Genomic DNA, 27,949 nt, shown 5'->3' on the forward strand with positions numbered 1-27,949 from the left:
CACAAGCCAGAAATGTACTGGTAAGATAATTGCCTTCCACACTGATTAGTCATAGTGTACATTTCTGTGTTTGGCCATGCAAGGACTATAGACTTTAAGTTCCTTTTGGGGGCAGGGACTGAAAGAAACATGAGGGTTGCCATTCCTGCTTTTCTGAAAATGCTTATTTTCCTGGCTTATATGCTGAGCCTCTGTCTTCAATACTTTCTGAGTCAACAAAAAAACATGTGGATTGGGAACGTCCTTATCTGCATGCGTGTTCTATCTATTTGATCGACTTATATTATATATACGCTGGCACTAAGGATGAGCTTCGGCGTGTTCGCACGCTCCATGTGCAGAGCCTGCCAGGAAGTTGGCGCAGCGCTGCGCTAATCACAGGCAGTGAGACGTTGCCCCGATGTGCGGCTGCAGAGATCGGGTAATGTCTCACTGCCTGTGATTAGCGCAGCGCTGCGCCAACTTCCTGGCGGGCTCTGCACGTGAAGCATGCAAACACGCCAGAGCTCATCTTTAGCTGGCACATTCCCGTGCCATTCATTTTGAATAGCACCCCGACACACACTAAGACAACACACTTGCTCCATAGAGTGTTGTAGTGTAGCAAAAATGTTATGAAATGTCAGATTTTTGGGAAGTTTTGGTTCATCAGAGGGCCACTGATTTCAACACGTTTCTTAAGGGCCCGATCACATCATCGCATTGCGAAAACAAGAATGTTCTCTATGCGATTTTGACATTGTGTCGCATAGCCCAGCCAATTCACTTGAATGGGCTGCCCTATGCGTGTTTGTCCCTGAAAAAATAAGCTTCTGCTCCGTTTGGGAGCGTCAAGCTTCTCACAGTCTATGAAGGGCTGCCAGGATTGCCGTGCGATCTGACAATCGCGGCAGAATTGCATCACGATTGGGGTGCCATTATAGGATAATGCCACGCAGTGCTGCCACTGCAATTTGGGATTGCAGGCAGAATCATAGCGATTCTGCCTGTGATCCCGCATTGCGAGATGTGAACGGGGCCTTAATGTAAAGTCACGTTGACACCCGACATAACTTCTGTTAAGGCCCCATTCACACCTGAGAGCAGCGTTTTCAGGCAGAAAATCACGTAATTTTAACGCGACTTTGCAACTTTTTTTTGCTGTGATTTAGCAGCGTTTTTTCCACGATTTTGTGCAGGGCAAAAGGTCACCAATGTAAAAAGAAGAAAAACTCCCAAATCTGCCTAAAAAAAAAAGTTCCAGAACTAGTTTGAGCTTCAGGGGTTTTTGAGCTTCTGGCGTTTTGGAGTGGAGATGTGAACCATCTCCATAGAGAACAATAGATTTTTTTCTCCCCTCCAGCGTTTTGTAGCTTCAGGCTTCAAGCTACAAAACGCTCAGGTGTGAATGGGGCCTAACATGCATGCAATAAGGCAGAGCTGGGCTGAGGAATATGCCAAAGAGGTGGGCGCCCTGAGTAAATGTTTTTATCCAAGATTCACACAAATTACCCCTCGTTCACATTGAACACGGCTTTGAAATTTTACGACTTCATCTGATGCCGCACGATTTCAAAGCAGCATGTCCATGTGACTTCGGGTGTGACATCTGTGTGGCTTCATGATGTCTATTGAAGTCGCACCCGAAATCAGCAAAAGAAGTGCAGGAACTACATTTGCAAATCGGGACGGCGTTGCACTGATTGCGCCTAGAGGCGATTCAGTTCGCATTGTGCGCTATACAAGTATTTCATTCATTCATTCATTCATTAGAATGGTGCCGTTGCCGGAAATAGGCTGCAACTTTGACAGGTCAAATCACATGACAAATCAGTTCAATGTGAACGAAGGCTTAGGCTTGATTCACACTAACGTGTTTTTTGATGCATTTTGCAGAAATGCAAGGACATTTTTTAACATGGGTTCCTATGGAACATGTTCACATCAATGCATTTTTGTGCCTCTGCGTTTTTGGAAAGGGTCTGGGACTTTTTTTCATGCAAAATGCAGAGTTTTGCATGTAATAGAAGTCAATGGACCTGCATCAAAAATGAAAGTCCCGCTTTTTTGCCGCGATTTGCGTTTTTTTTCCACTGTATATATCTGGTTGCTAAGCAACCACAGTGTAAAAAAAAAACCCCCAAAAAAACGCAAAATCGCGGTAAAAACGCGTGTCCAAAAACGCGACAAGCACTGCAAAAACGCTCAAAAGCAACATGCATAGATGTGAATCGAGCCTTAGGGCCCTTTCACACAGGTGGACGGATCGGGTAACCCTGTCAGTTTTTCAGGTGGACTCAATTGGACCCTCCAGTCTCCTCTATGGAGAGACAGGTGTCAACGGACATGTGTCTGTTTACAGCCGCCGACATCTAATCCTATCTGCTAAAAAACAGACAGATAGGGATCCATTCCCCATCTGATTGGCAGATCAGATTGGATGGTAGTCAAGCGTTGACATCCAACCGCCCATAGAGAGGAGGGGGGCTGTGTCTATGTTCACTCTGCATAAGCGGAGCAGACTCGGACCAGCTATCTGACTGCTCAGTGGACAGATCCCCCACTGAGCAGGCAGACTCCAATGGAGCCCACCCCATGTGAAAAGGGCCTTATACCCACGTTTTTACACTTAATACCATTTAAAAACAGTGAATCCTGGGCAAAATGTAAAAACATTTATAAATAGACCCCCATATTATTTCAAATGTGTTTTTCACTATTTTTAAAACCGCAGCTTTCAGTAAAATAACACCTGGTGATCCTGCCATGCAGGTCCTTGGGAGGCACTTCCTGTTATAGGGTAACAGTCTGTCCCACATTTTCTCTTGTGTTGTCATCCTTCCACACAAGCTTCCAATGGAGACTACAAGTTGCCATATTGAGCAGGTGTGGTCCACTGTTATATTACCACCAGCAGACCCGCCCTGAGAAATTTCATGCAGCCATTGTAGCAGTGCAGGTAGTTAAGGGATGGCTGCAGAGGATCAGCAGCACTGAAATGCAACAAACGATGCAAAAACAAGGTGACAACACATTTTTTATTGAAAAAAATAAATGTTTATTGTCTTATTCATAGGGGCTTTAGCAAAAATGTCATTCATATAGGGCTGATTCACACTGCAATCATGCATAGCACATAACATGTGAACACATGCTGCTGTGTGCGGTAATGAAATGTAATTAAGGCATTGTAATGCTTGATTTTTTTTTTACTATTATGTTAATTTTATGCCCTGCAGCATGTTGTAATGTGCTGCACTGCAATGTGATAAAATGATGCCTGCATACCTTTTATTGCAATGCCCTCCAATGCAGCATGTTGGTATTAAAGGGTCCTACAAAGCCTTTGCATTGTCTAATGCTGCCCAATGTTGTGGGTGTGATCCACCCCCACCCCCACCACCAACTGGGTTTCCATCTACTTTAAGTGGAAGACTTGCATAGCAGGAACTGCAAAGTACATTGACAACGTGCGAACATAAGAGCCAGTCAAAGGTGCAGCTGAGCTGGCAGTATGGGCCGTATCTCCAAGCTATATAATGCCTTGTGTAAATGACAAATATTTCTGAAGGGTGTGTGCTGAAGAGGGCAGGTATGGAGATCTGTTCGGCGACGAGTTGTCGTCTCGGGCGAGCTGCACAAAATCTGTCAGCTTTCCAACCACGTGGGCGATTGCAGCACAATCCTGGGGAACAGAGTGTCAGTTTGCATTCATTGTTGGAAAGATTCTATGCAGTTCTCCCAGGGTTCGTCAAATGACTCAGATTGTCATTCACAAAAAAAAAGCAAACAGGGAAGTAAGAGCTCCCCCCCTTCTGCAACCACACTCTCACTTCACAAAGATCGCACGCAAAAAACAGCCACCGTACGCAGCTATTTAGAGTCCAACTGCAGCCCGTCAAGAGTAATCTTATGTAATACCAAAACTTTCATGTAAAATGTCTTTTATCTGTTGTGTCCATTTACATTTGTGCCGTGTGTTAACGCATGTGCGGGGCCAAACTATCCGAGTGCCACAAACTGAAAGCCCTATTTAATTTTTAATATTCAAAGCAAACTCCCCCATTCATTCACATCTCCATGCCTGATTTTGTTAAAAAAAAAACATTTTCTGGCTGCGGCCATCTTGAATAAGGGCAGATTCATTTATTATTATTATTATTATTATTATTATTATTATACAGAATTTATATAGCGCCAACAGTTTGCGCAGCGCTTAACAAAATGAAGACAGACATTAGTTGCATTACAATTTGGTACAAGAGGAATCAGAGGGCCCCGCTCGCTAGAGCTTACAATCTAGGAGATAGCATTTACTTCCTAGAAACCATCTCCCCTTAGCTATGCAGGCAGGAGAGCGTGCTTAGCTGAGAAAGCCCCTCCTCCAGACAAAAGAAAAACAAAATGGCCTTTAAAGCGGTAGTAAACCCGCAAATTTTTATTATTTTTTTAAAAAAACCTGCAAAGCAAAAGGCATAATGAGCTAGTATGCACCGCATACTAGCTCATTATGAAATACTTACCTTAGAACGAGGCCCCGACATCTGGCTCGATCCACGCCGAGGGAGCTGACATGCTCCCTCTGCGTTTCTTTCGGGTATCGCTGCTCCGTCGCTGTGAGTGGCCCGGAGCCGCGATTTCAGTCCGGCCGGTCGGCCGCTGCCGGATTTTCGCGGCGAGAACCCCCTTGTGCGCATGCGCCGCTGCAGTCAGCGGCGCATACCGAGGGGAATATCTCCTAAACCGTACAGGTTTAGGAGATATTTTTTTTTACCTACAGGTAAGCCTTATTATAGGCTTTCCTGTAGGTAAAAGTTAAAAAATTGAGCATACAACCACTTTAATGCTATTGCGATGTATGACATCATTTTGGCCTAGGCCAGAAACCAGGAAGCAACTAAAGAAATGTAAACAAAAAAATTGCACTGCATCAGTGTGAAACAAGCCTTAAGGTTGGGTTCACATATGAGCCGCATGCGGCTCACAGCAGGAGTCCGGTGCATGCTGGTTCACCGTTTTCAGATCCGATTTTAGCCCGAATTCAGACCTGAAACAGCGTTTTTTCTGCAAAACACACTGGACCTGCTGTGGAGATGTGAACCAGCTCCATAGAGAGCCGGTGCATTGTGCTGAAGCTTGTATTAATACCCAATGTGTAAATGTAAATCGGCCCTAAAGGATTAGTACACCCAACAGTAATCTTTAATTTACCTGGTCACTACCTGGCCTTTTTATCTTTTTATCTCCTGGGGACTCCACCGGTGGGATCTTGTGCCATTTTCAAATGCTTTGGAATTTCCTCTTGATGATCCATACTGTAGGACCCTCTCATGCAAGTAAACAGATCTGAGAACCCAACCGTGTGCAATGCATCCACAGAAAGCTTGAAGGAATAAACAAAACCAATAACCATGCAGTTAGTCCCGCAGTCTCTGCTGAACGCTGAGATATCAGTTTTAGGTGGAACAGCCTATTCATTGTGATCTGCAGACATGAGTAGGGAAAATGAGTATCCTAAAGCTGCGGCCGTGTCATGGTCCTCTGGAATGGTGATAACAACACTACCCTTTTAAAAAACTAAAATGTTAGAAAATAAGTGACAAAACAAGGTAAAATTATTAATGATGCCTGAAAATGACAGGGCATGAGTTCATCGCACGTTGAGAATTTACAGCACTTGCACACCGTGTGCCCCCCATGTTTTATTTTGCCTTGTGAAGCATATTGCATGTGCACTCTACTGGAATATCAGAAACTGCAGCGACCCCGCAATCAATGCTTGTATGTGGGGTACGCAGGAGTCCTCCAGCAGGTATATGTGAGGGGATTCTCTCAAAGTGCAGACATCTCCCTTGATAAATATCTGCAGTAATTTATTCACTTCACAACTGAGAAGTTATTCAAATTGGTTACGTTTATGACATGGCCCCGGGTACAAGATCCGCACTAGAGTCCCTGAATCCGGAACCCACTGCACCTTACAGATGTCACGCTGCAGCCCGAGATGCGTGACCCCTCGCGCTGCAGCCGGAAATGCGTGACCCCCCTTACATTGCACAGTACTGCCCCCGATACATGACCCCCTCACATTGCACAGTACTGCACCCCCAATACATGACCCCCTCACATTGCACAGTACTGCACCCCCGGATACATGACCCCCTCACATTGCACAGTACTGCACCCCCAGATACATGACCCCCCTCACATTGCACAGTACTGCCCCCCAATTCATGACCCCCCTCACATTGCACAGTACTGCACCCCCGGATACATGACCCCCTCACATTGCACAGTACTGCACCCCCGGATACATGACCCCCTCACATTGCACAGTACTGCCCCTCTCCAATACATGACCCCCTCACATTGCACAGTACTGCCCCTCCCCAATACATGACCCCCTCACATTGCACAGTACTGCACCCCCAATACATGACCCCCTCACACACAGTATGGAGTCCCCCAGTAACCAAGCACACTGTCAAATCATTCTTCTATCTATCTATCTATATATATTTGTTGAATCTGATGGATTTGTGTTTTGTTTTCTATGTAACTAGAACACCTCACACTCCTCTATATCACTTCCATTACCAATGCGATTGTCTCCTCAGATTGCCCCCCCCCTCCGATTGTGTGTTGCTGTCCCCCAATGTCTCCTCCCATTGGCTCTTGAGATTGTCCCCTCACATTTGTCCAAAGGCCCCCACCCCACCCTACCCCAAAACCCCTCCAGATTGTGTCTCCCCACCCCCCTCACATTGTCCCCCAATGTCTCCTCACATTATCCCCTCAGATTGTCTCCCCACTCATGACCCCTTACATTGCAACCGCCCCCCCATGTCCCTTCATATTGAACCCTCAGATTGTGTCCCCTCACATTGCCCCTCTTATCACATCTATGTCCCCAAAGATTCTCTCCCCTCACACTGCTTCTCAGGATGTCCCCATATTGCCCCCTCCTACCCCTGTCTCATCTGAGGGCAGAGTGGACAATGTGGCCACATTAGGGGACAACCTGAGGGGACATGGGAGGCTAATGTGAGGAGACCGTGGGGGGGGGGGGGGGACCATGGTGGGATGTGAGGGGACATGCCGGGGAAAACCTGAGGGGATGGGGGACATGGTGGGATGTGAGGGAACATGCTGGGGACAACCTGAGGGGATGTTGGGGGGGGGGGGACTGTGAGGGGACATGGTGGGGCTAATGTGAGGGGACATTGAGGGGGAGGGAAATTGTGAGGGGACATGGGGGGCTAATGTGAAGAGACATGGGGGAGTGACAATGTGGGGGAACAATGTGAGGGGACATGGATAAGACAAGGGGGAGACACAATCTGAGGGGACAATGTAGAGACATCGGGGGACAACATTATAAGGGTCCATAGATGAGAGGGGGGAACAATCTATGTCCTCTCATATTGTTGCCCCCCATATGTCTCCCCAGGATGTCACCCTCATGTATTGTGTGTCTCTGTGTCTATCCTCCCCCTAGCATGCAGTGTCATGGAGGAGGGAGAAGGAGGAGGAGGCGGAGGCGGAGGGTGAGGAGGAGGGTGTTGGGCGGGCTCGGGCTGTGTTTAAGCCTCTCCCGGGCCCGGCTGCTCTTTCTCTCTCATTCTTCTTTCATCTTCGCTCAGAACATCCTCCTCTTCCTCCTCTCCCGGCTCCGGGAACACGCCGGGCTCCTCCGCGGAGATCACACGGACATGGAGCTGCTGTGCTGTGAGGTGGATACCATCCGGAGGGCTCACCTGGACCGGAACCTCCTCACTGACCGAGTCCTCCGGACCATGCTGAAAGCCGAGGAGACCGCCTGTCCGTCCGCCAACTACTTCAAGTGTGTGCAAAGGGAGATCCTCCCCTACATGAGGAAGATCGTGGCCACATGGATGTTGGAGGTGCGTGACAATGGACGGACCGAGGAGGGCGCCCCTCGCAGCCTGCACCCCCCAAATGTCGGCCCCCGCAGCCTGCACCCCCCAAATGTCGGCCCCCGCAGCCTGCACCCCCAAATGGCGCAGCCTGCACCCCCGGGGCCCCCCACTACATGGACACCACATATAGCCACATTGGGGAGCTAAACAGACACTGCATGCAAATATGGACGAAACCCCCAGAATACTGCACCCATGCCCTGAAATACTGAGACCCCAAAATACTGCACCCCCCCAAATATTGACACCCCCCCTCCAGATAACTGCACCTCCTTACATACTGAGGCCCCAAAACCTGCACCCTCCCCCCAAATACCAAGAACCCAAACCTCTCATCCTGGTAAAAATCAATTCCTGACCCCCCCATACTGTACCCTTAAATACCAAGGCCCAATTATGAAATATTGCACCCCCAAAAACTAGAGAACTCCAGTCCTGGCTCCTTAATGGAGCGTTCTCCAACACCGAGACCCCCCACATTCCATACACTGGACCACCTGGCATGGGGGAGAATGGTAGCTCCGCTCTCAGGATTGTCTGCCCCCCCCCCCCCCCCCATAGAGGAATATAGAGAGAGAGATCATCACACTTCTGCAATGGCATGCACTATTCTATCCTATATAATACATCCTGTATATACAATACATGATCTATCACATACAGGGCTCACATGGCCAACATCTTTATGGTCAGTCTCTAATAGTGTGCTGTTATTGTCATGTCATACTATAAAATAATAGATATAATACATGCTGTTGCAGAAAGAGGAGGGGAAACTATATATTCTGCATAAGATCCTTCTGGATAAAGGAGTCTGTCTACTATCTGTGGATCCTCCTGATAAGAATTCCCCATTTTCTTCTATGCCAGGTAGGCCAGTGTGCTGGTTTGGGGACACACTACACCTGCATGCAGAAGGATGGGATCTGGGGGTCCCCATGCTCTCTGTGTTTAGGGACAGCCTATGCTTGTACACATAGGATGGTATTTGGAGGGGGGCAGTATTTCAATATTTGAGGATCTGAGTATTTGGGGGGTAAGCCTACACTTGTGCACACATACTGTAAGTATTGGAGGATCTGACTGTTAGGAGGTCCCAGGATTTGGGGACAGCCTATGCTTGCACACACAAGGATGGTGTTTGGGGATCTCAGTAATTGGGGGGGGGGGGGGGGGTTCCAGGATTTGGGGGCAGTTTATGCTTGCACACATAAGGACACAGTAAACGTGGCTCAACAGGTTCACAAATGTGCACAATATGCCAAAAAATGGGAAATCTATCCCTGTGCACCCATGTTAGAATTGTGCAGTTTAGAGATATTTCTACACTTATGCAATTGTATATATTTGTATCCTAAGCACAAGACCCTGGATAATGTGTTTTTGCATCATATGCATGCAGGCTTTACTTTTTTTATTCATTTATACAAAAAAATAAAAATAAATCTGTAATGCAATGAATAAAAAAATTAAAGCCTGGGTTTTGTGTATGGATGGATAGATCGATATAGTGTTGGAGGGGTTTTCTGACCCTTTCGCCCCATTCTGTACGCCTATACTGTCTCATTCAGTGTAGCCAAGATTTACATACTCAGAGCAGGGAAAGCACCCCATTGTTCTGCAGCAAGCCTGTGGCACTACAAGCCCCAGCATGACCCCTGTGCTCAGCCTGTCTGAGATCTCCAGTCCCAGGCCAGCCCTGGATCACACAGCCCTGGCTCTCTCTTGGTTTGCAGCCATATGTAGAATGTTTCTCATTGCTCACATTTTTTTTTTTTGCTCTGGCAATCCCTTCCTGTTGCTGATTGCCGGCTATTATTGGTCCTCTTTGCTCTGGAACCCGTTTGGTAACTTGCATTTTTTTTTTCTTCTCCCAAGGTCTGCGAGGAACAGAAGTGCGAAGAGGAAGTGTTCCCCCTTGCCATGAACTATCTGGATCGATTTCTGTCTGTGGAGCCGCTGAAGAAAAGCAGGCTGCAACTCCTCGGGGCGACATGCATGTTTTTGGCATCCAAAATGAAGGAGACCATCCCTTTAACTGCAGAGAAACTTTGTATTTACACAGATAATTCCATCAGACCAGAGGAATTACTGGTAATTTCCTGTTTACTGTACATAATGGATTCAATCATAGGCCTGCACATCTGTTTATCAGCCCCCCCCCCCCCCCCTTTCTGCAGATTGATGCATTTGGTGTCTGTTTTATGATCAGAGCGCCTGTCTTGAGTCAGCGATAGATTGATTTAAAAAAAAAAAAAAGCACCATGTGACCTCCTGTAAATTCTTGTGCTGCAGGTATTTGCGGCGTGTCACGATGTTTCTTGCACACGTTTTTTTTGGGGGGGGGGGGGGGGGGAGAGCTACATGCTGTTTCCTATGAAATCCTGAACAATGTAACATTTATACAGCATGCTGCTACCACATGCAGAGGTGTTCACTTTGTATCTGGCTCCCCCTAGTGGTGAGACCGGGGAACACACTGCACAGGAACTGACCGGTGCTAGTGGGAGTCAGCAAGTTTCCAGATGTTGTAGAACTGCAGATCCCATGCCGGCCATCGATTTTTTTTTTTCAGGAATGGCTGAGACTTGTAGTTGAATAACAGCTGCAAAAGCTACTTGATGGTGCTCATCCTAGCTCTATGGGACTTGAGGGTTGAATAGAGAGCCACATGGACATTTTTAGGAATTTGATCGTGTTGAGCTTTATGTAAACTGGGTCGTATTATTGTTCTAAGTGCATGACCTACAGCTAATGAGGAGCAATGCAAATAATATTTAATAGGTTTTCCTGGAAAGCTGCTATAATTGACATGCTAATCTACCTCTTAAGATTTGGGGTTCCGGCTAATGTGTAAACGAATAACGTAACACACAGCGAGCTGAATTTATCCATCCGTTTAAGCTGGCCATACATGCTACAATTTTTTTCCTATTCAATTTCCTTTAGATTTTACCTTCCAACTATGTAATGGAAGGGCCTGCCTGATTGCATGCAAATTGAAAGTGTTTAGGTTTGACCTCCTATTATATGGTTTTGGTAAATTATAAAGGAAAACTTTATAAGAAGTTGTATAATGTATGGCCAGCCCTAATGTATCGGTTTTAATGGGGTACCTACCTATTTACTTTATTGTATAGTTGGCGCTATAGCTGCCAGAGTGGCACGCTGATGGTACTTCTTTACTCCTCTTATCAGTTTGAGCATAAGAATTTTAAGCTGAATAGGCCCTGTGGATGTATTTATTATCCGCATGCATATATTGCCCATGTGTATACCCTTCCCCTTTTTTTATTTTTATTATTATTAATAATAATATTATTTTTTATGCCTTTCTGCTTTGTAGACTTTTAACATTTTGGTGACCAGTGACTGTATCCAATTCTGACTATTTATTTGTTTTCCCCCTTCTTCTTTTTTTCTTTTTTCTTTCTCTCCCCCCCTCACAGTTAATGGAGCTGGTAATCCTGAATAAGCTGAAATGGGACATGGCTTCTGTCACCCCCCACGACTTTATTGAACATTTTCTTGACAAAATGTCACTGACTGAGGACACCAAGCAAATCATCCGCAAACACGCCCAGACTTTTGTGGCTCTCTGCGCTACAGGTACGGGTGTTATAAGGCTTGTTCTGGAAAATGCCCCACTGTCGCTGGTGCCCACCCTTCTATAACCACTCCTTACTGTAAAGCGCCCAATGGTACATTTAACCCCCTCATGTTACAATGCGGATTACTGGCTTTTTTGGGGGGTTAAAAAAAAATTTCCTGGAAAAGGTAAGTTTATGTATGCCATGGTGCAGATTGTAAGCTTTAGAATTCTTTTTATTTTATATATTTTTTTTCCATCCCCAGCATGCTCTTTGTGGTACGAAGGTTCTAGTAAAGGAGAAATGGAGACCATGCAGAATACAATGGTTTCTGGAGGATATATAATATTTTTATTTTTTGCTGACAAAGGGTGTACCCTAAAAGGGCATCTTTTACTTAAGTTATTGGGATGCATTGCCTAATGATAATACCGTGTTGTCAGGTGGGTGAGCGACAAGCCTGCTGCCCTAACAACTAGTCGCCAAGATGCCCCAGTCTTCCATAGGACATTATGGTGTAATTTACTAAAACTGGAGAGTGCAAACTCCCTGGAGCAGCTGTGCACGGCAGCCAATTTGGCTTCTAACTTCAGAGCTGCATCAGATTTTGCACTCCAGTTTTACTAAATCCATCCCATAGAGGATTTTGTTTTTTTGCTAAAGAGTGCATAATTGAACAAGCTAAAGTTAGAAGCTTATTGGCTACCATGCACCGCTGCACCAGATTTTGCACTCTCCAGTCGTGGTAATTCAACACCCATTTGTCCAAAAGCAAGCAAGCTGGCACTGCAGCGTGCAAAACTGTGGTTGGTGGTCAACTGAAATGGGAACCAGGTCTTGCACAAGTCACATGGACACGTCTGCTATGTCATAGGGAACCAGGCTCTCTGTCTGCAGAATCCTTAAACAAAAAAAAATAATGTAATTGCATCAACACTTGGCACATAATAATAAAAGCACAGACCAGATATTCCTGAGTGTAAGAATTGAGTACGAAAAATGTATTTAACCAGATCTTCCCTTCGTTCTGTAAGTATGTATACAGTGGCTCTTTCATTTAGGTGGTCCACGCTGCTTTATTTAATTGGATGTAATTGGCATCAGGATGGCATCTTGGTGCTTTTGTTTACCAGCAGGGATGCCACACATTGTGTGCTGGATAAACAAGCCATGTTGTAATGCTCTCCCCCCCCCCCCCCCCCCCCAGTCACAGAGTTGTCAGCTCAGCCAAGCATGTCATTGTGTACTAATGGTCAGCGCCTGTGCCTCTGTGCGGTCACACTTTCCCAGCGCCGGTGGTGAAACCGACACCCACTGCTGACGTCTTCCGCTGACATCTCTGCTAGCTGCACAGCTAACGCTTTGTGCCTTATGCTGGAGGCACTGTTAGGGGGAAGGTTGTGGCTGGGGAAACCACACATTAATCTACTAGGTAGAGCCTTTGATGCAAGGATTAAAAAGGAGGACTTGCATGAGGGGCACTGTGCTAATCACAAGTTACTTCCAGGTATGTTTTTTATTGCATAACTTTACAGATCATATGCTTGGGACTTTGGGATGATATTTCAAAATAGATACCTGGGATCTCCAGCTTTTGGGGAAATGTTGGTATCGGCTGTTGCGGGATGCTGAAGCTTGTGGCTGCTGGAGTTCACTACATAAGTGCAACATTAAAGGAGAAGTGCTGAATTAAAAATAAAAAAAAATTAACGTTCGTACCTGCCTATGTGGATGGAACATCGTTCCGATGCTGCAGCTGCCCCCCCCCCACCAGCTCTACACGGAGAACAGAGGGATCAAAGACCGCTGATCACTCAGTTTTCCGGTCCGCTCTGAGCACAGAGAGGTGACTGTCAGTCGTTGCTCTTGGCTCTGCCCCTCCAGCGCTAACGGAAGCGCCGTGATTGGGGAGCGGCTGGCTCAAGCTCTCAGTGGTGAACTGTATGGCTGAACAAGCTGCCGATCGGGCATTTGGGTGAATCCTGGCATTACTGTCAGGATTCCTGTGGAGCCTGGGCTTGGCTCTGACGTCAGCCAGAAGCAGACTTTAGCCCACTATTGGCTGAATTTGGATCTCAGGAGTGCACTACTGCGACCTACTGAATTGCTATGGCCAAAAGAGCTTTAGCCATAGATTTTTTTCTTTTTTTTTTTTTTGCAACTTTAAACTCAAGAAATAAAATAATTTTGCCATCAGTCTTGACACACACTGGAAGCTATTCTCTGTATGACGTATATCTCACCTGCATCTAGTCCTACTGATTAAAATATAATCCATATATCTCATGTACTCTGTCCTGACTGAGCAGTGCCACAAGTAGGTGCCCCCTCTAGATTATAAAATCTCCCCCCCCCGTTAATTGACTCTGTTAATGATTTATACGCTGTGCAGCACAGAATACAATTCCCGTCCATTATTGCAGTGACAAACGGGTCACAAATTATCCGCCTTGGAATGTAACAAAACATGTTTTGGCGCTGTGAGGCACCGGGTGCCAAATTGCAGGTCGGTTCCAATCAGTCTAATGGGACTCGATGTATCCAATGATGTGCAATTGAGATGAGATTTTTTTTTTTATTTATTTTTTTTTTTTTTTCCCCGGACGCCTCTGTTAACCCTACGAGTAAGCTGCAGGCTTACATTGCACTGCATGCCCTGGAGCTTTGTGGGATGTGCAGTTACACTGCCTCACCTCGGGCCAGCCGTGTGACCTGTTTTTGTGGCGTTCTGACCGGTGAACCTGCTGAATATGGAATCAGTTCAAAGGTTGCCAGCTTGTTGAGATTTGCGGTGCTTTGATCTTTGTCGCTGTTGTTTTTTTTTTTAAAGCTAAGGTGCAAACTTGTCTTCACTTTTCCCCATACTTCCCTGCCGTTCCCAGAAACGTGTGCTGTACAATAGACCTTGGGTGTTCTATGGAGTAAGAGCAATATGTATGAACACACAAACCAGCCAGCTCTTCTGCACTGGTCCCTGGTTTCATCTGATTGCTATGGGAGACTGTAACTGGAACAACTTCACCATTCCTTGTAAGCTGAGTTGGTATTTAAAGTCTTGTATTAGAACAAGGGTTTTGTATATTATTATTATTATTTTTTTTTCTTCTTGAGAACCCTGCCCCTTGTGCTCTGCCAATCCTATAAAAAAAATGGCAGATTTATTATTATTTATATTATTATTTTTATATATATATATATTTTTTTTTTTTCTTGAATTTTGATGGAATATTGGTTCTTGTGTCGCTCTTTAATATACAGTTTAGGTATGCTTTTGGGCTGCATCTGCCAAAAAAGTTGTAAGTCCTTTTTGGAATTTGTGATTCCTCAAACGACAGTAGTAGTCGTAACAACAGGGTTGGCCATCAATCAGAGCAGAAAAGGGATTGCCTAAATTCCAACTTTTTGCAGTAGAAATATTCCTAAACTTGGGCTTGGTTTCATAAGATCAGTTGCCACTGTTGAGCTTCAGGTCTTGGGGCCACAAGCCTGGCAGCATGGTCCAGCACTTCACCAGACATGCCATTTTATTTTATTTTTTTACTTTTTTTGGATAGTCCTGGTGTTCATCTGTGTCACTCCTATGGGAAAGTATACAGACAAAATTAAGTCCTATTGGTTGTTCCAGATCAGGGTTTTCTCAACTTGGGTTCCTCCTCCAGTGGTTGTTGGGGGAAGGGGGGGTTCCTCCTCCAGAGGTTGTTGGGGAGGGGTTCCTCCTCCAGAGGTTGTTGGGGAGGGGTTCCTCCTCCAGAGGTTGTTGGGGAGGGGTTCCTCCTCCAGAGGTTGTTGGGGAGGGGTTCCTCCTCCAGAGGTTGTTGGGGAGGGGTTCCTCCTCCAGAGGTTGTTGGGGAGGGGTTCCTCCTCCAGAGGTTGTTTGGGGAAGGGGGGGTTCCTCCTCCAGAGGTTGTTAGATTCTGGAGCAATTAGCAGTTTTCTGACTCTCAGGTTCCTACTGGCCCCACTGATCTCTTCTGCTGTCTGTATGGGGGTAATCCTTCCCAATGACCACCAGTGTAAGGAGCATTCGTCCTACTGACCATCACACTCGTGTATCATGAGTTGTTGATTATAGTCCATTTATTAGCAGGGGTTTCTTGAGACCAGGAAACTATTTCAAGGGTTCCTCTATGCTGAAAAGGCTGACCTAGATGTTGTTCAAAGGTGCTCTGTGTGTGCTACATATTGGGCAACCCCTTATTGTACTCGTGGAAAACTGGATGAGTTATGGATAGCGCCATATTTAGGATATTTATCTTTTTAACCGATCCGGTAACTTCTTCAGTAGCTCAAGTGCCTATCTCTGCCTTTCCTTAGGAAGTATTCTGAAACTTTATTGGTTGTCCTAGATCAGTGATGGCGAACCTTGGCACTCCAGATGTTTTGGAACTACATTTCCCATGATGCTCAACTACACTACAGAGTGCCTGAGCATCATGGGTAATGTAGTTCCAAAACATCTGGAGTGCCAAGGTTCGCCATCACTGATCTAGATGGTGTTCTAATAAGTTCCATGGATATTGGACAACCCTCATTGTACTTCTAGATCACTTTTACTTCACATGATAATCTATGCCATAAATCTAATCTTTGTGGAAGGAGATTTTGCCATATTTGATTGCTTTGTGTGGGCATATAGTACACGGGATGTTTCTGTTGGAAAATTTCCCTTGAGTGTGTGGTGGGTTGTGTTTTTTTTTTTTTTTATTATTATTTTTTTTTTTTCTGGGCTCACTTAAGGGTTGATTTACTAAAGGCAAATAGACTATGCACTTTACAAGTGTAGTTGCACCAGCGCTTAGTAAATGAGACGAAGCCTCGCTTTGCAAAGAATATCCAATCACATACTAGGAAAATTAAAAAAATAGTGCTTGCACATGATTGGATGATGGAAGTCAGTGGAGCTCATTTACTGAGCCCTGGAGAAATGTCACTTGCTATGTGCAGTGCACAGTCTATAACCACTTAATAAATCGACCCCCTATTGTGTTGTGGCACAGAAAAACGCACTTTTTTAATTTATTTTTTTGCTGGAAGAAGGCAGACTTCAAACAAGTTTTATATCAGCAGGTCAGATCTGGTGTGCTGTGTGGGTGTGAGAACATTGGACCTTCTTACACCATAATTCCATATCAGTTAAAGGAAGAAAAAAAAAAAACAGGTTATTTTAAGGCAATGGCCCACTTTCAGTTTGGTAAGATTAAAGTTTACTTCTTTAGGGCAAAGCGATTATCATTTAATGAAAAGAAAGTGATAATACTTTTAGTAGGTGCTTGTTCCAGTTATGAATGGGCATTCTAGCAATGTTGGCTTAGACAATTCTATGGGGGGGGGGGGGATTTTTTAAATACAGGGCATGTGCTTTATGCGTTTGGCTGTATTCTGCATATGGTAGGGAATTTTTCGAGATTTTTATAGTAGGTTCTCTATACAATTGGAAGCCATGGGGCATTTCAAAAATCCATAGGACATGTGCCTCCATTGTCCTCAGTAGACAAAGGTTGGCCACCAGTTGTCTTCTTCGGCGCGCTTGCTACTAGGAAAGCTAGCTTCACTTTGCAGCGTGGATGAGTTGAGTTTACATTGAAGCTGGTGTCTGGAAATGATCTGTTTTTAGAGATGGAATCTTGTGACGCTTGCTAGGGATCTGGAGCATTTCCACCCTGTAGAATGTGAGGCTATCCTTCCCTCCCTCCCCCCCCAATCAGGTATGTGGCACTGAAATGCAGAACCTATAACCTTTCCTTAACGCCTGCAAGCATGTAATAAGGGCTGGTCCATTGTGCCGTTCATGCTGTCCAAACATAAACGCGGGAAGCACCATTGAGCAGCGGGCAGCGTGTACAATTGCCATGAGTTAGGTGGCTAGTCGCTGCCTGTTGTGTCTCCTTGCAGTGATTGATGTCTTCAAGTTTGATTTGGCTGCATGAAAAGATTCTCATTCATTGCAACTCCTTTTTACAGAGGGGGGGGGGGGGTGGTTCACAAAAATTGGAAGCCTCCCCTCCCCTCTTCTCCACCTTGGCGTTGCACAGCCTGGGTGCTGCTTTGTGTCCCTTCATGGTGGCTGGCACTCTATTCTTTATTAACGCCGAGCTTGTTTATTCTTTTTGGATGAAGTCTCAGATAGGCTGCCGGGGATGTGTGTAGGCCCCTTCTCTTTTGTGCCCGTGTCAGGTTCAATTCATCTCAGAGCTTCTCTCTTGTTCCAGAGCGTTCAATAGCGCAAGATGAAGCAATGGAGTCTGACAATACTGACACACTCCAACTGCAGAGCCAGAGGCCCCCTTGATTAATATGCTGAAATTAGTGGCCTCTGCCACAGATTATTCCTTGCTGAATGTAACAAAACAGCTTGGACGTGCTCCGTGTCTGGGGCAGTTATGGGCTGGAGACGGCTCGAGGAGACCCTATTAATAATTCTGCACCCTCCCTCCTTTCTAAAAAAAAAAAGTGTCTTGTTTTTGACCTAATCTCAGGAAAAGTTAATATGAAAGCAGCCAATGTTTGCCTTGTTTTTTAAAGATTGTGCATGGTCTTTTCACATTGTGCAAACGACTTTTTTTATTATTAGAAAATAATTTTTATATATATTTAAAAAAAAATATATATATATATATTTTTTTTTTTTTTTTTTACATCTTCTGCCCTTGTTGTTTTAACTTCGAATAGTAAAACATATATATTTTTTTTTTTTTGCTGCCAGTAAATACTTTATACAGCCCACTGTTTCTTGTCTGGTTATTAGCCTAGGCTTATGACATCTTGCACAGCTGTCTCACTCTTGTGAGAGTTTGCCTGGGAAGGGGGGGGTGGGTGAGTCATAAGAGGGCCAATGAGAGCTGCAGAACTGGATGTGTGTTTGCTGTGTAAATACAGGAAGTGAACAGGCAGCAGCTTCAGCTGCCCACAGTTAAAATGGATGCAGCCAGACTCGGTGGAGGGAGATTTCTGCAGCATATTTGGCAAGTACAGAATCGCAGTGCGTATATATAAAATTTAATATGCAAAGTGGTTGGAGGGAAGCTTCAGAATTACAAATCAGGTGGCAGATTCCAGGAAGGGAATGCTACACAAATCTGCCCTTACTCAAGGTGGGCAGAAATGCTAGGGGGGGTTGTTTTTTCAAAGTGATTTCTCCACAAAATGAAAGCATGGAGACGTGGATGGATAGGGAGTTTGAATTTGAATTAATAAAATTTAGTGTGTTTTGGTTTGGTGCTCGGATGCGGTGAAGATCCACTTTGATATGAGAAGTCTGCCAGTTCAGCGAGGAATTTCTCCACTGATTCCCGCTGAACAGGCTTATGGCTTGTCTGTGTCCACTCCGCTGTCCTCTATGGGCGGTCGGATGCAAACGGGCCACCTGTCCGTTTTTTGCACCCGACAGCCATCCAATCCACTAGATGGGGGAACAAATCCCCATCCATTCGTTTTTTTTTTTAGCGAAAAGAATCGGACGTCAGCGGGCACGTGTCCGTATACACCCACCGCTCCATAGAGGGCAATGGATGGTCCGCCTAAAAAACAAAACTTAAGGTGGACCCTATCGGTCCGCTCGGGTGAAAGGGTCTTACAGAGTTTTCTGTGGAGCAACTCTAGTTGCCTGGTTGAACTAAACCCAATGGAAAAACATCCTTGGGATGAATTGGAAACAGAATTTAAGAACTATGTCTTCTCATCCAACATTCGTACCTGACCTGCTTTTTGGCTAATGAACAAATGTTTCCACATTCCAAGCTCTCATGGAAAATTGTCCAGAAGAGTGAAGGCTGTTTTATAACCCCAAAGGGTGGTTCCGGCACTACTTTTGCCCTGTATTATACCGTGTTTCCCTGAAAATAAGACCTAGCGTTATTTTCCAGGAGTGCTGCAATATAAGCCCTACCCTTAACATGCCTGTAAAATCCACTCCTATTGCAGTAGTGTATAATGTACAATGTGTGCGTTTCTGTAATATAAATGGGGAAGAGAGCTCCTGCGGGTCACAGAAGCGCAGATCAGCGCTATAGCAAAGGTATTTGGCACAATTCGATTACAGAGATACACACGTTGTACATTATATACTACTGTAATAGAGTAGATAATAGGATTTTACAAGCATTTTAACTTGGTTTACACTGGGGATTCCTGTCGGGCAGTGGGGGATAGACAGCACATTGCATGGTAAGACCTTCCCCCGAAAATAAGCCCTACTGTGTCTTTTGTTGCCAAAATTTAATATAAGACCTGGGAAACATGGTAGTTCTGATTTTCAAATGATGTTTTCGTAATATATATACGGCATCTAGTTTAGTCACTAGAAAGCATAAAATCAAACCTGTCTAGAGGAAGCCCATCGCTGTTTTGGAGCATTAGTATTAAATACAGTAGCTAGATGGAATTGAACACACAGCAGTATACTGGGCTATGATTTAGCAGCTGAAGAGATTCTATCCTCCATGTCCACATTATAATTTTAAAAGAACCCATGATAATGGAGGCCAACGATCCCTCGTTTTTGATGCCTCAAAGAACTTAAAGGAACAGCAAATGGGGCAGACAGCACCCAACGCGGAAGAGACTGCCAGAGCTTTGTGTCAACAGTCTATTCTTCAGAGCAGGTTCCTAAAGCAAACTTAGGAAATGACTCTGCAAACAGTGCTGCACGGGACGGCTCTTTAAGCTGCATTGTCCCATCCTGTCCCAGTAAAAGGAGCTCGGAGTGCCCTTGTGCTGTGTAATTTGCAAAATGTGTTGAATATGGGGAGGAGTGGGGGTGGTGTTATCTACCCTTCCTCACCCCAAGACCTGGCAAGAGGTCCATGAATTGAACACTCCCAAGCGTTTTCTAGAAAGCAAAGGCGATGTGCTGTAGCCAATGGTTTCCAAATGTGTTTCAGTTAACAGTGATTATTTGAGTTAAAGTGACTTTGTTGCCCTTGAGGGCAAAAGTATGGATTCCATTGCTTCCCCTTCTGTAGGAGCCCAGGGCTGTGTAAGCTCCTTTTTTTTTTTTTTTTTTTTTTTTTCTCGATGTCAGAGCTCACATAGGGCTAATGACCTTCCTGTCACATCTATGTGGCAGTGCTTGAGCCTGGTGATTGCAGTTCTCCGCACCTATGCGGCCAATGTGGTGAGAAGGTCGCATGCTATCCTCCGTACGGACTATGTTCAAGGACTCTAGCAGGGGAATAGTGGCAGGGAAGCATGGTGAAAGTAAAGTGTGAGCGGTGGGAAGACAGATCTACTAAGGCAGTCTACCACTTTTAGCTAGGCAAAGTGACCGGTGTAAATTCAGTGTTTTTCTGACTGGTTGCTATAGATTTATCCGCATCCTTTGGCACTAATTTACAGAATAAACCGGTGCCAACTTCATTTAATATTCAGTCATGCGAAGTAAGGCCGGCCGTAGACAGCAATTTTCTTTCCTGCAACCCAAAATCACTTGATCCCCCCCCCCCATTAACAGTCGGTGTTGATGGGGGGGGGGGGAATCCCTTCCGCGGAGCCATTGTGTTCTCCCGACGGGTAAAGCTGTCCCCACCGGGAGAACACAGTGATTATTGCTAGCGACGGGTTGATTTTTCAGTCTGCCCATACATGGTTCGATTCTCAGTTGGTTCCTGCTGAACTGACCAAGACTCAAACGGTCTATTGCTGGCTTAAAGAGGAAGTAAACCCTGGTGGGTTTACTTCCTCTTTGTCTCCCTGCAAAGGTAAAGCATAATGGGCTACTATGCATCGCATAGTAGTCCATTATGTGTCACTTACCTGACACAGGAGCCAGCGAAGTCACCGCTGTCCCCTGTAGTCCGGAGCGTCCATCATCTTCCGGGTATTGCTGCTCCGGCCACTCACAGCGCTGGAGCAGCGATGACGTCACTCCCGCGCAAGCACACGGGAGCCGCCACTAACGGCATATCGCCGTTAGCAGCGGCATGCTGCTAACGGCGATAGTGCGCCTGCGTGCCACTGTCTACGGCGCATGCGCTGTAGACAGCTGTCCCTGTCTTTTACTAAAATATCTCCTAAACCGTGTAGGTTTAGGAGATATGTCTTGGACCTACAGGTAAGCCTTAATCTAGGCTTACCTGTAGGTCAAAGTGGTTTGTAAGGGTTTACAACCACTTTAAGTCGTAGCAACCAATCAGCAGCTAGGTTCCACTCCTCAATAGACGTGATTTCTGATTGGTTGTTGTAGGCTGTGGCATACCACTGATCAATATGTTAATCTGAGCCATCTGTTTTGTAATGAGCAGAGTGGTTTGAACTGCATCCCCCATTGATACCTGTAATCTTTGTATAGGGGTGCAAGGATGGGCTCACATGGAGAAATTGGTATGGTTGAAGAAAAGGGAACGTATTTTATTCTAAATAAGCAGCTGGCTCAACAAGTATGAGCAGATTGCTGATGGCTTCAAACCTTTTGACAGGTTTGATCAGATTTGATTGGGTTTTGTAGGATTTAATGGCAAGAAGACGCTTGAACGTTTAGGAAAATTTCTGAGGGATTATAGAAAACCGAGTACAAAGGACAAAGATGGTGGTAGGACCTCGGGGTGGTGAGATAAGTGAAGGATGGACATTTTTTCTTTCTCCAAGGCATACTGGGATTGTAGTTGGGAAGCCTGGGGTGAGAGAAATATGTAGGCTGCCATTACTGGTGTCTCCTGAAAATGCTGTTTGCGTGGGTGTTGTCCATTGACATGCATTGCGGTCCAATTTTATTTATTTTTTCCCCATCAATGGATGGCTGGCAAACAGTCCGCCCGTGTGAAAGGGGTCTTATGGTGGACTGGTGGTTTCATCGCTTTGAGTCGCTGACGAGGAAGAAGTGTGCAGATCTGTAGACCTGGGTTTTCTGCATCGTTCCAGGCCTGTCTAACACAGTGATGGTGAACCTTGGCACCCAAGATGTTTTGGAACTACGTTTCCCATGATGCTCCTGTTCTCTGCAGTGTAGGGGAGCATCATGGGAAATGTAGTTCCAAAACATCTGGGGGTGCCAAGGTTCACCATCACTAGAATGTCAGGGGTGTGGGGGTGGTGTTTGGTTTTTATTTTTTTATTTTTTATTTTTTTCACGAACGAGCTGCAGTTCTTAAAACGAAGGGAAAGATATATTTTTTTGTGTGTCTGGAAAAAAAAAAAAACTGGATTATTCTTGAGAGAATCATGCGGCTGTTGAATGGGAAGTCCATCCTCTCCAAGAAACACGAGACCGGATTTGAATAGACCTACAGCAATGCATCTTGGACGGGGTCCCGGTGTCCTGGCACCATTGTGTCACATCAGAATGTAGCCGAGTGCCGCCTGACTCTGGTGCATTTTATTGAGCCTCTGTTGTCGTGATGGATGGGCGCCAGTGACTGGCAGCTCGACGCTTTACAAAGGATCTCGTAGGTGTGATCTCGGTTAGAATAGGCGAGCGCCGGATTGTGAAAGCCTAAGGATATTTATTACGAACTGCTTGCTGTCACTTCGGGAACCCCCCGGAGACAATCGAGCCCCTTAATCCTGGAAGCCGCGGCTGTAATAATGCCTGGGAGCAGCGAAAGAGCATTGGCAGGTCACTTTGAAAAGCTGCACAGAGCAAATTCTTTTGTGCAAAGAAGCCAAAGTGACTTGATTGTGTTACATGAAAGTGTTCTGACTCTTACTGTGCCCAGTGCAGGGGGGCGAAGAGATGGGTGGGCGCTTTCCAGTTGTCTGGATGCTACCAGACTATAGATCCTCGTGACTTCTGCATATGGTGCTTTATCCGACTGCATTCCTGCCACATCAATATGGTAAATTGGTGCCACATTCCTGATTTCTAAAGAAGAAATGAGGGATTTTTCCAGTAGCCTTAAAATAAAAATCCTGTTTAATTATTTTTTTTCTATAGCACTTTTCTTCCTGGGGTCTCGAAGCATTTTTTTTTTTTTTTGGCTGGTGTTGGGGCAGATGGCAGCCATCTTGGGCTGGCTCAGTAGAATATCATACTAGGGTCAATGTTGGACAGGGTTTAAATAACCTACCAGCAGGTCTGTAGAGTGTGTGCAGAGTACCCGAAGGAAATGTAAACAAGCACAGGGAGAACATGTGGACCCTGCAAGTATGACCTGAAGATACCAGTGTAAGCTGTACATTTTTGCTTTGAAATAAAGGAATAGACTTTCAGCCAGCAAATGAAAGCATTAGTAAAGCCTGATTTTTGTGTGTGTGTGTGTACATACATACATACATACATACATACATACATACAATTTTGTCAGGCGACAATCGTGTGCACAGCATCGTGGGATGCTTGTCGCCCAAAAGTACATTAGCTTCTCTTTGGCGACGGGCGTCCCGCGATTTTACTGCGCTTGTTGCCCCCATGCACATAGATGTGAACGGAGCCTGAAGGTCTGGCATACCTTGCTGTACCTTCAGAGCTTTGTGCTGGAACCATCATCGCAGCTCTGGCCAAACTCGTAGCCGGAGGGAGATGTCGGCCCTCTCGGCGGTGGCCGGGCGCCGCTGGAAGGCTTCATTCCTAGGTGCATATTTCATAATGCACTAGTATGCAGTGTTGTTTGGGTTTTATTTTATAATTTTTTTTTTTACTGCTTTTAATAATCAAATATGACTATTCCCTTTTTAAATAAGAAAATTGCATACTGTTCTAAAGACCGACCATTGTCATGTAAACTAGGTTGCAGCTAGGTCTTTCTGCTTTCACTATTGCTTCATCGCATTAGAATACGCTCATATTGACTTTTGTTGCAATTGTGGGTTGACTTTTAATTATCCTTCAGGCAATATCCGACTTTTGATATCCTCGAGATCCAATTATTCCCAGTCAACTTTAAGTCCCGGTTTACCCTAGTGTGATAAGGGGAAACTCAGCAATTCAGTGCAGGTTCCGGCATCACACACTGACCATCTGCGAACCACTGGAGATGTCCATGTAAAGCTAACGACACCCCCAGATCGATTTGCAGATCGCAGTGTGAACTGTCAAATGGTGCAGGAATCGGATTGCATAGGTATAAACACCCATGGGATCCAATTCCAGTGCGGACCCCCCCCCCCCCAAAAAAAAATGCGGTGGAATTGCATGCACCTGTTATTGCACAAGTGTGAACCCAGCCTGAAGGGCAGATTGGTGAATGCAATATGCACCCCATGTTTGTTTGTTTTTTTTGTTTTTTTTCTTTCTTTCTCTTTATTTTGTGACCCTGGCTTTCCCTTGTGAAAATGGTGAACAACTTAAAAAAAACTTAAAAAAAATAATAATTGGTTAACCTGGACAATCCTTTAAAAGATAAATAAATCAACCTGGACTGTCCTTGTAATTCCTTCTACAAAAATTTTGTCAAAGCGCTCAATGCTTGACATGAGTCTCAACCAATCGGGCAAAGCCCATCCTTTATTTATTTATTTATTTGCTTCTATGGTGCAAGTTATGGGGGTTGCCATTGCTAGATGAAGACCAAACTCTTGATCTGTATACTTGCCTTGTTCTGGGTCCGTGATTCGAATACCACTGACCCACCACACGATGGTCAATCGGCTAGTGTTCATGGAAGAAGAGGCCTTGCCGGCCTACATATTTTCAGTTCAGGTTTCAATAAACGCATTGTTTTACTGGGTGCTGACAATCCAGACCAGACTTGCCTAAAACATAGGCATTGACCCAATGGGTGGGTGTTTGGGGTTAGATCATTATCTTTTAGTTTGGAGAAGTAACTTTTATTGTATCCATTGTTCCACCTCCTGCCCAAATGTTGAGATTGGATTGTCAGTGTAGTCTACATTATTCTAAACTTTTTTGCATTTGTTTTTATTTATTTGCAGATGTAAAGTTCATATCGCACCCTCCTTCTATGATCGCAGCTGGAAGCGTAGCAGCCGCCATACAGGGTCTCAATTTGGGGAACACAGATAGCATCTTCTCCTCCTCTCAGTGCCTTACAGTCTTCTTATCACAAATCATCACATGTGACCCGGTATGTAGATGTTATATCAGCTTAATGTAACATCCGTGATTGCCATACATTAAAGAACCACACAAACCTTTATTGCATTAACCACGTGGTGTCCTACATTGTTGTAGTTCAGTCCCAATATACTTTAAGGTTGTGTAAATTTTCCCAGATCTTTCACTGAAAGGAGCTGCCTATTGTAACAGGGGAATCGGTGATCCATCCCACCGTTGTTGTTTGTAGAACCCACATGACTGCTTAATGTTGCCTTTTTGAGGGGGTGCAATGTACGATCCACAGCTCCCTCCCCCCCCCAAACAAGTTAAAGTTCTCTGCATGCAAAACAAGCACGCAGTCTTCCAAATTCTCGAGTGCTTGTTATTTCAAAGGAATTAATCCTAAATTACTCCTACTAGCAGATGTTTCTTGACCGGTGAGTCAGCCAAAGGGAACAAAAAATTTCATTAACACCTATTGACAATTTCCGATCGGCAAATATATACACTGAAAAACAGTTCTTTCTGAGAACTCCCGTAGTTTTTCCACATTAGCCGCATATCCATTCCTTCTCATTAACTCTTTGGTAAATATCATTTAGGGCCATTTATAGAGTACTTGCTGTAAGTAGCCTTTGTTAAAATTAAAGTGGTTCTAAAGGCTGAATTGGGTTGTGTGTGTGGTTGGTATTTTTTTATTTTTTTTTGCCTTTGTGCATTCTCTGCATGAAGGTAAAAGGGGGGGGAAAAAAAAAAAAAAAAAACCTGAGTGCAACCCCTGAAGCTCCCCTCTTACCTGAGGTCGACCTTGATCCAGTGATGCACACAAGAGCGGAGGCTCTCTCCCTCCTACACCTTGTGGACGGCCTCCCCAGAAGTGTTGAAGCTGTTATAGCTGCAAAGGGTGGGACGACTCAATATTGAACCCGGACTACGGACTAAGACTGGGATGCCATTAAAATTCATGTAAAGGCAGGCGTCCCAATACTTTTTGGCAATATAGTGTAGGTGGCAAAACTGGATCACAGTTTGAATTGTGCAGTTTATGGACGCCTTGTTTTTGACTGCTGAGATGATCCTTCATAAAACTCAGAGGATTACGGTCACCTGTTCTAGGGAGAAGGTTGTCTAATGCAGGGTTTCTCAACTCCAGTCTTCAAGGTGCCCCAACGGGTCATGTTTTCAGACCTTCCATTATTTTTCACAGGTGATTTAATCAGTTTCACTGCCTTAGTAATTCCCACAGCTGTTTCATCTGAGGGAAATCCTGAAAACATGATCTGTTGGGGCGCCTTGAGGACTGCGGTTGAGAAACACTGGTCTAATGTAAGGCTGCTTCAAGAGGCAACTTTACTGGAGAGATAACCTCTTGTTGATGTTTCAAGATGCCCTCTAAGCCGGGCCATCATAGCCGCTAGCAATAATCGCATGTGAAATCCAACAGGCTGGTTAACTGTTCAGTTTGGCGTATATTTAGCCTGTCCGTACGTGGTTTGAATCTCGGCTGGTCCCCGCTGAACTGGCTGAGATCTGAACTGTCAATGGTGGGGCTTTACTGTGGCTTCTGGGGTATGGTAGAACATTGGACAGATGTTGTATCCAGGGTTAGGGGGTTGAACTAGGCAGGTGACGTAACTGCAACCAATATTAAAACTCTACTAACGGGTTTCTTTTCCTCCTTCTCATCCTAGGACTGTTTGCGGGCCTGCCAGGAACAGATCGAGTTACTCCTGGAGTCAAGTTTGCGTCAAGCATCCCAACAGATCAATATCGCCTCAGACACAAAATCCGGGGTGGAAGAAACGGATCTTTCCTGCACCCCAACCGACGTCCGAGATGTCAACATCTGATGATGGATTAAGTTGATCCAATAGAAACTCTACTCACTGGGTGGCTTTTAATTTTTTTTTCTATGGAGCCTGGGGTGTGGAAAAAGTTCTAGTTCTGCAGTGTGACTATCTCCCACGAACCCCTCCACCCCATTATGAGGAAAAACAAAACAAAAGCCAACCCTATGGACGCTCATACCAAGCGAGGGTAAAAAAAAAAAAAACTCACTGTTTTTCTCCTATATACCTGTGACCTAAAATAATACCCCAAAAAACACAAAAAGAGAAAATAGTATTTTGCATAAGCCTTCAGCGGTGTTGTGCTAGAAAAAAAGGATTTTTATAAGACATTAATGAGCTAGTTTTATATTAAAGGTGTTTTATGTCTGTATGTTGTAAAAATAGGCATTAACACAAGACAAATGTCTCCAGGGGAGGTACTAAAAATCTGGTGTCCTTACGTGTATACAGCCATTTTTAATGTAGAAGAGGCTTCTAGGTAGATGAATAACAAACATTTCTATATTTTCTTAATGCCTATCGCTTTTGCGCAGTCTTATGCGTTTCTGTATTCTGCTTGCTATTGCATGTAGTCACTTTATATTCTCTCTTTACAAACTCTTTTTTTTTTTTTTTTTTGTTTTTTTTTTTTTTTTTTAACCTCCTTTTTTTAGTTTTTTATAT

General features: G+C 44.9%; 1 protein-coding gene across 1 annotated transcript; it reads left to right on the top strand.

Moving 5' to 3' along the window:
* The first annotated feature begins 7,602 nt into the window (after positions 1-7,602).
* CCND1 (cyclin D1) lies at positions 7,603-27,652 on the top strand. The gene is made up of 5 exons (XM_077462206.1): positions 7,603-7,883; positions 9,798-10,013; positions 11,369-11,528; positions 25,313-25,464; positions 27,128-27,652. Exons 1-5 carry the CDS (start codon positions 7,692-7,694, stop codon positions 27,284-27,286), a joined length of 879 nt encoding a protein of 292 aa, XP_077318332.1. The 5' UTR covers positions 7,603-7,691; the 3' UTR covers positions 27,287-27,652.
* Positions 27,653-27,949: the final 297 nt, after the last annotated feature.

The sequence above is a fragment of the Lithobates pipiens genome, unplaced genomic scaffold, assembly GCF_037356315.1.
Source record: "Lithobates pipiens isolate NorthernLeopardFrog02 unplaced genomic scaffold, aLitPip1_a1.2 Scaffold_10, whole genome shotgun sequence".
Classification (NCBI taxonomy): domain Eukaryota; kingdom Metazoa; phylum Chordata; class Amphibia; order Anura; family Ranidae; genus Lithobates; species Lithobates pipiens.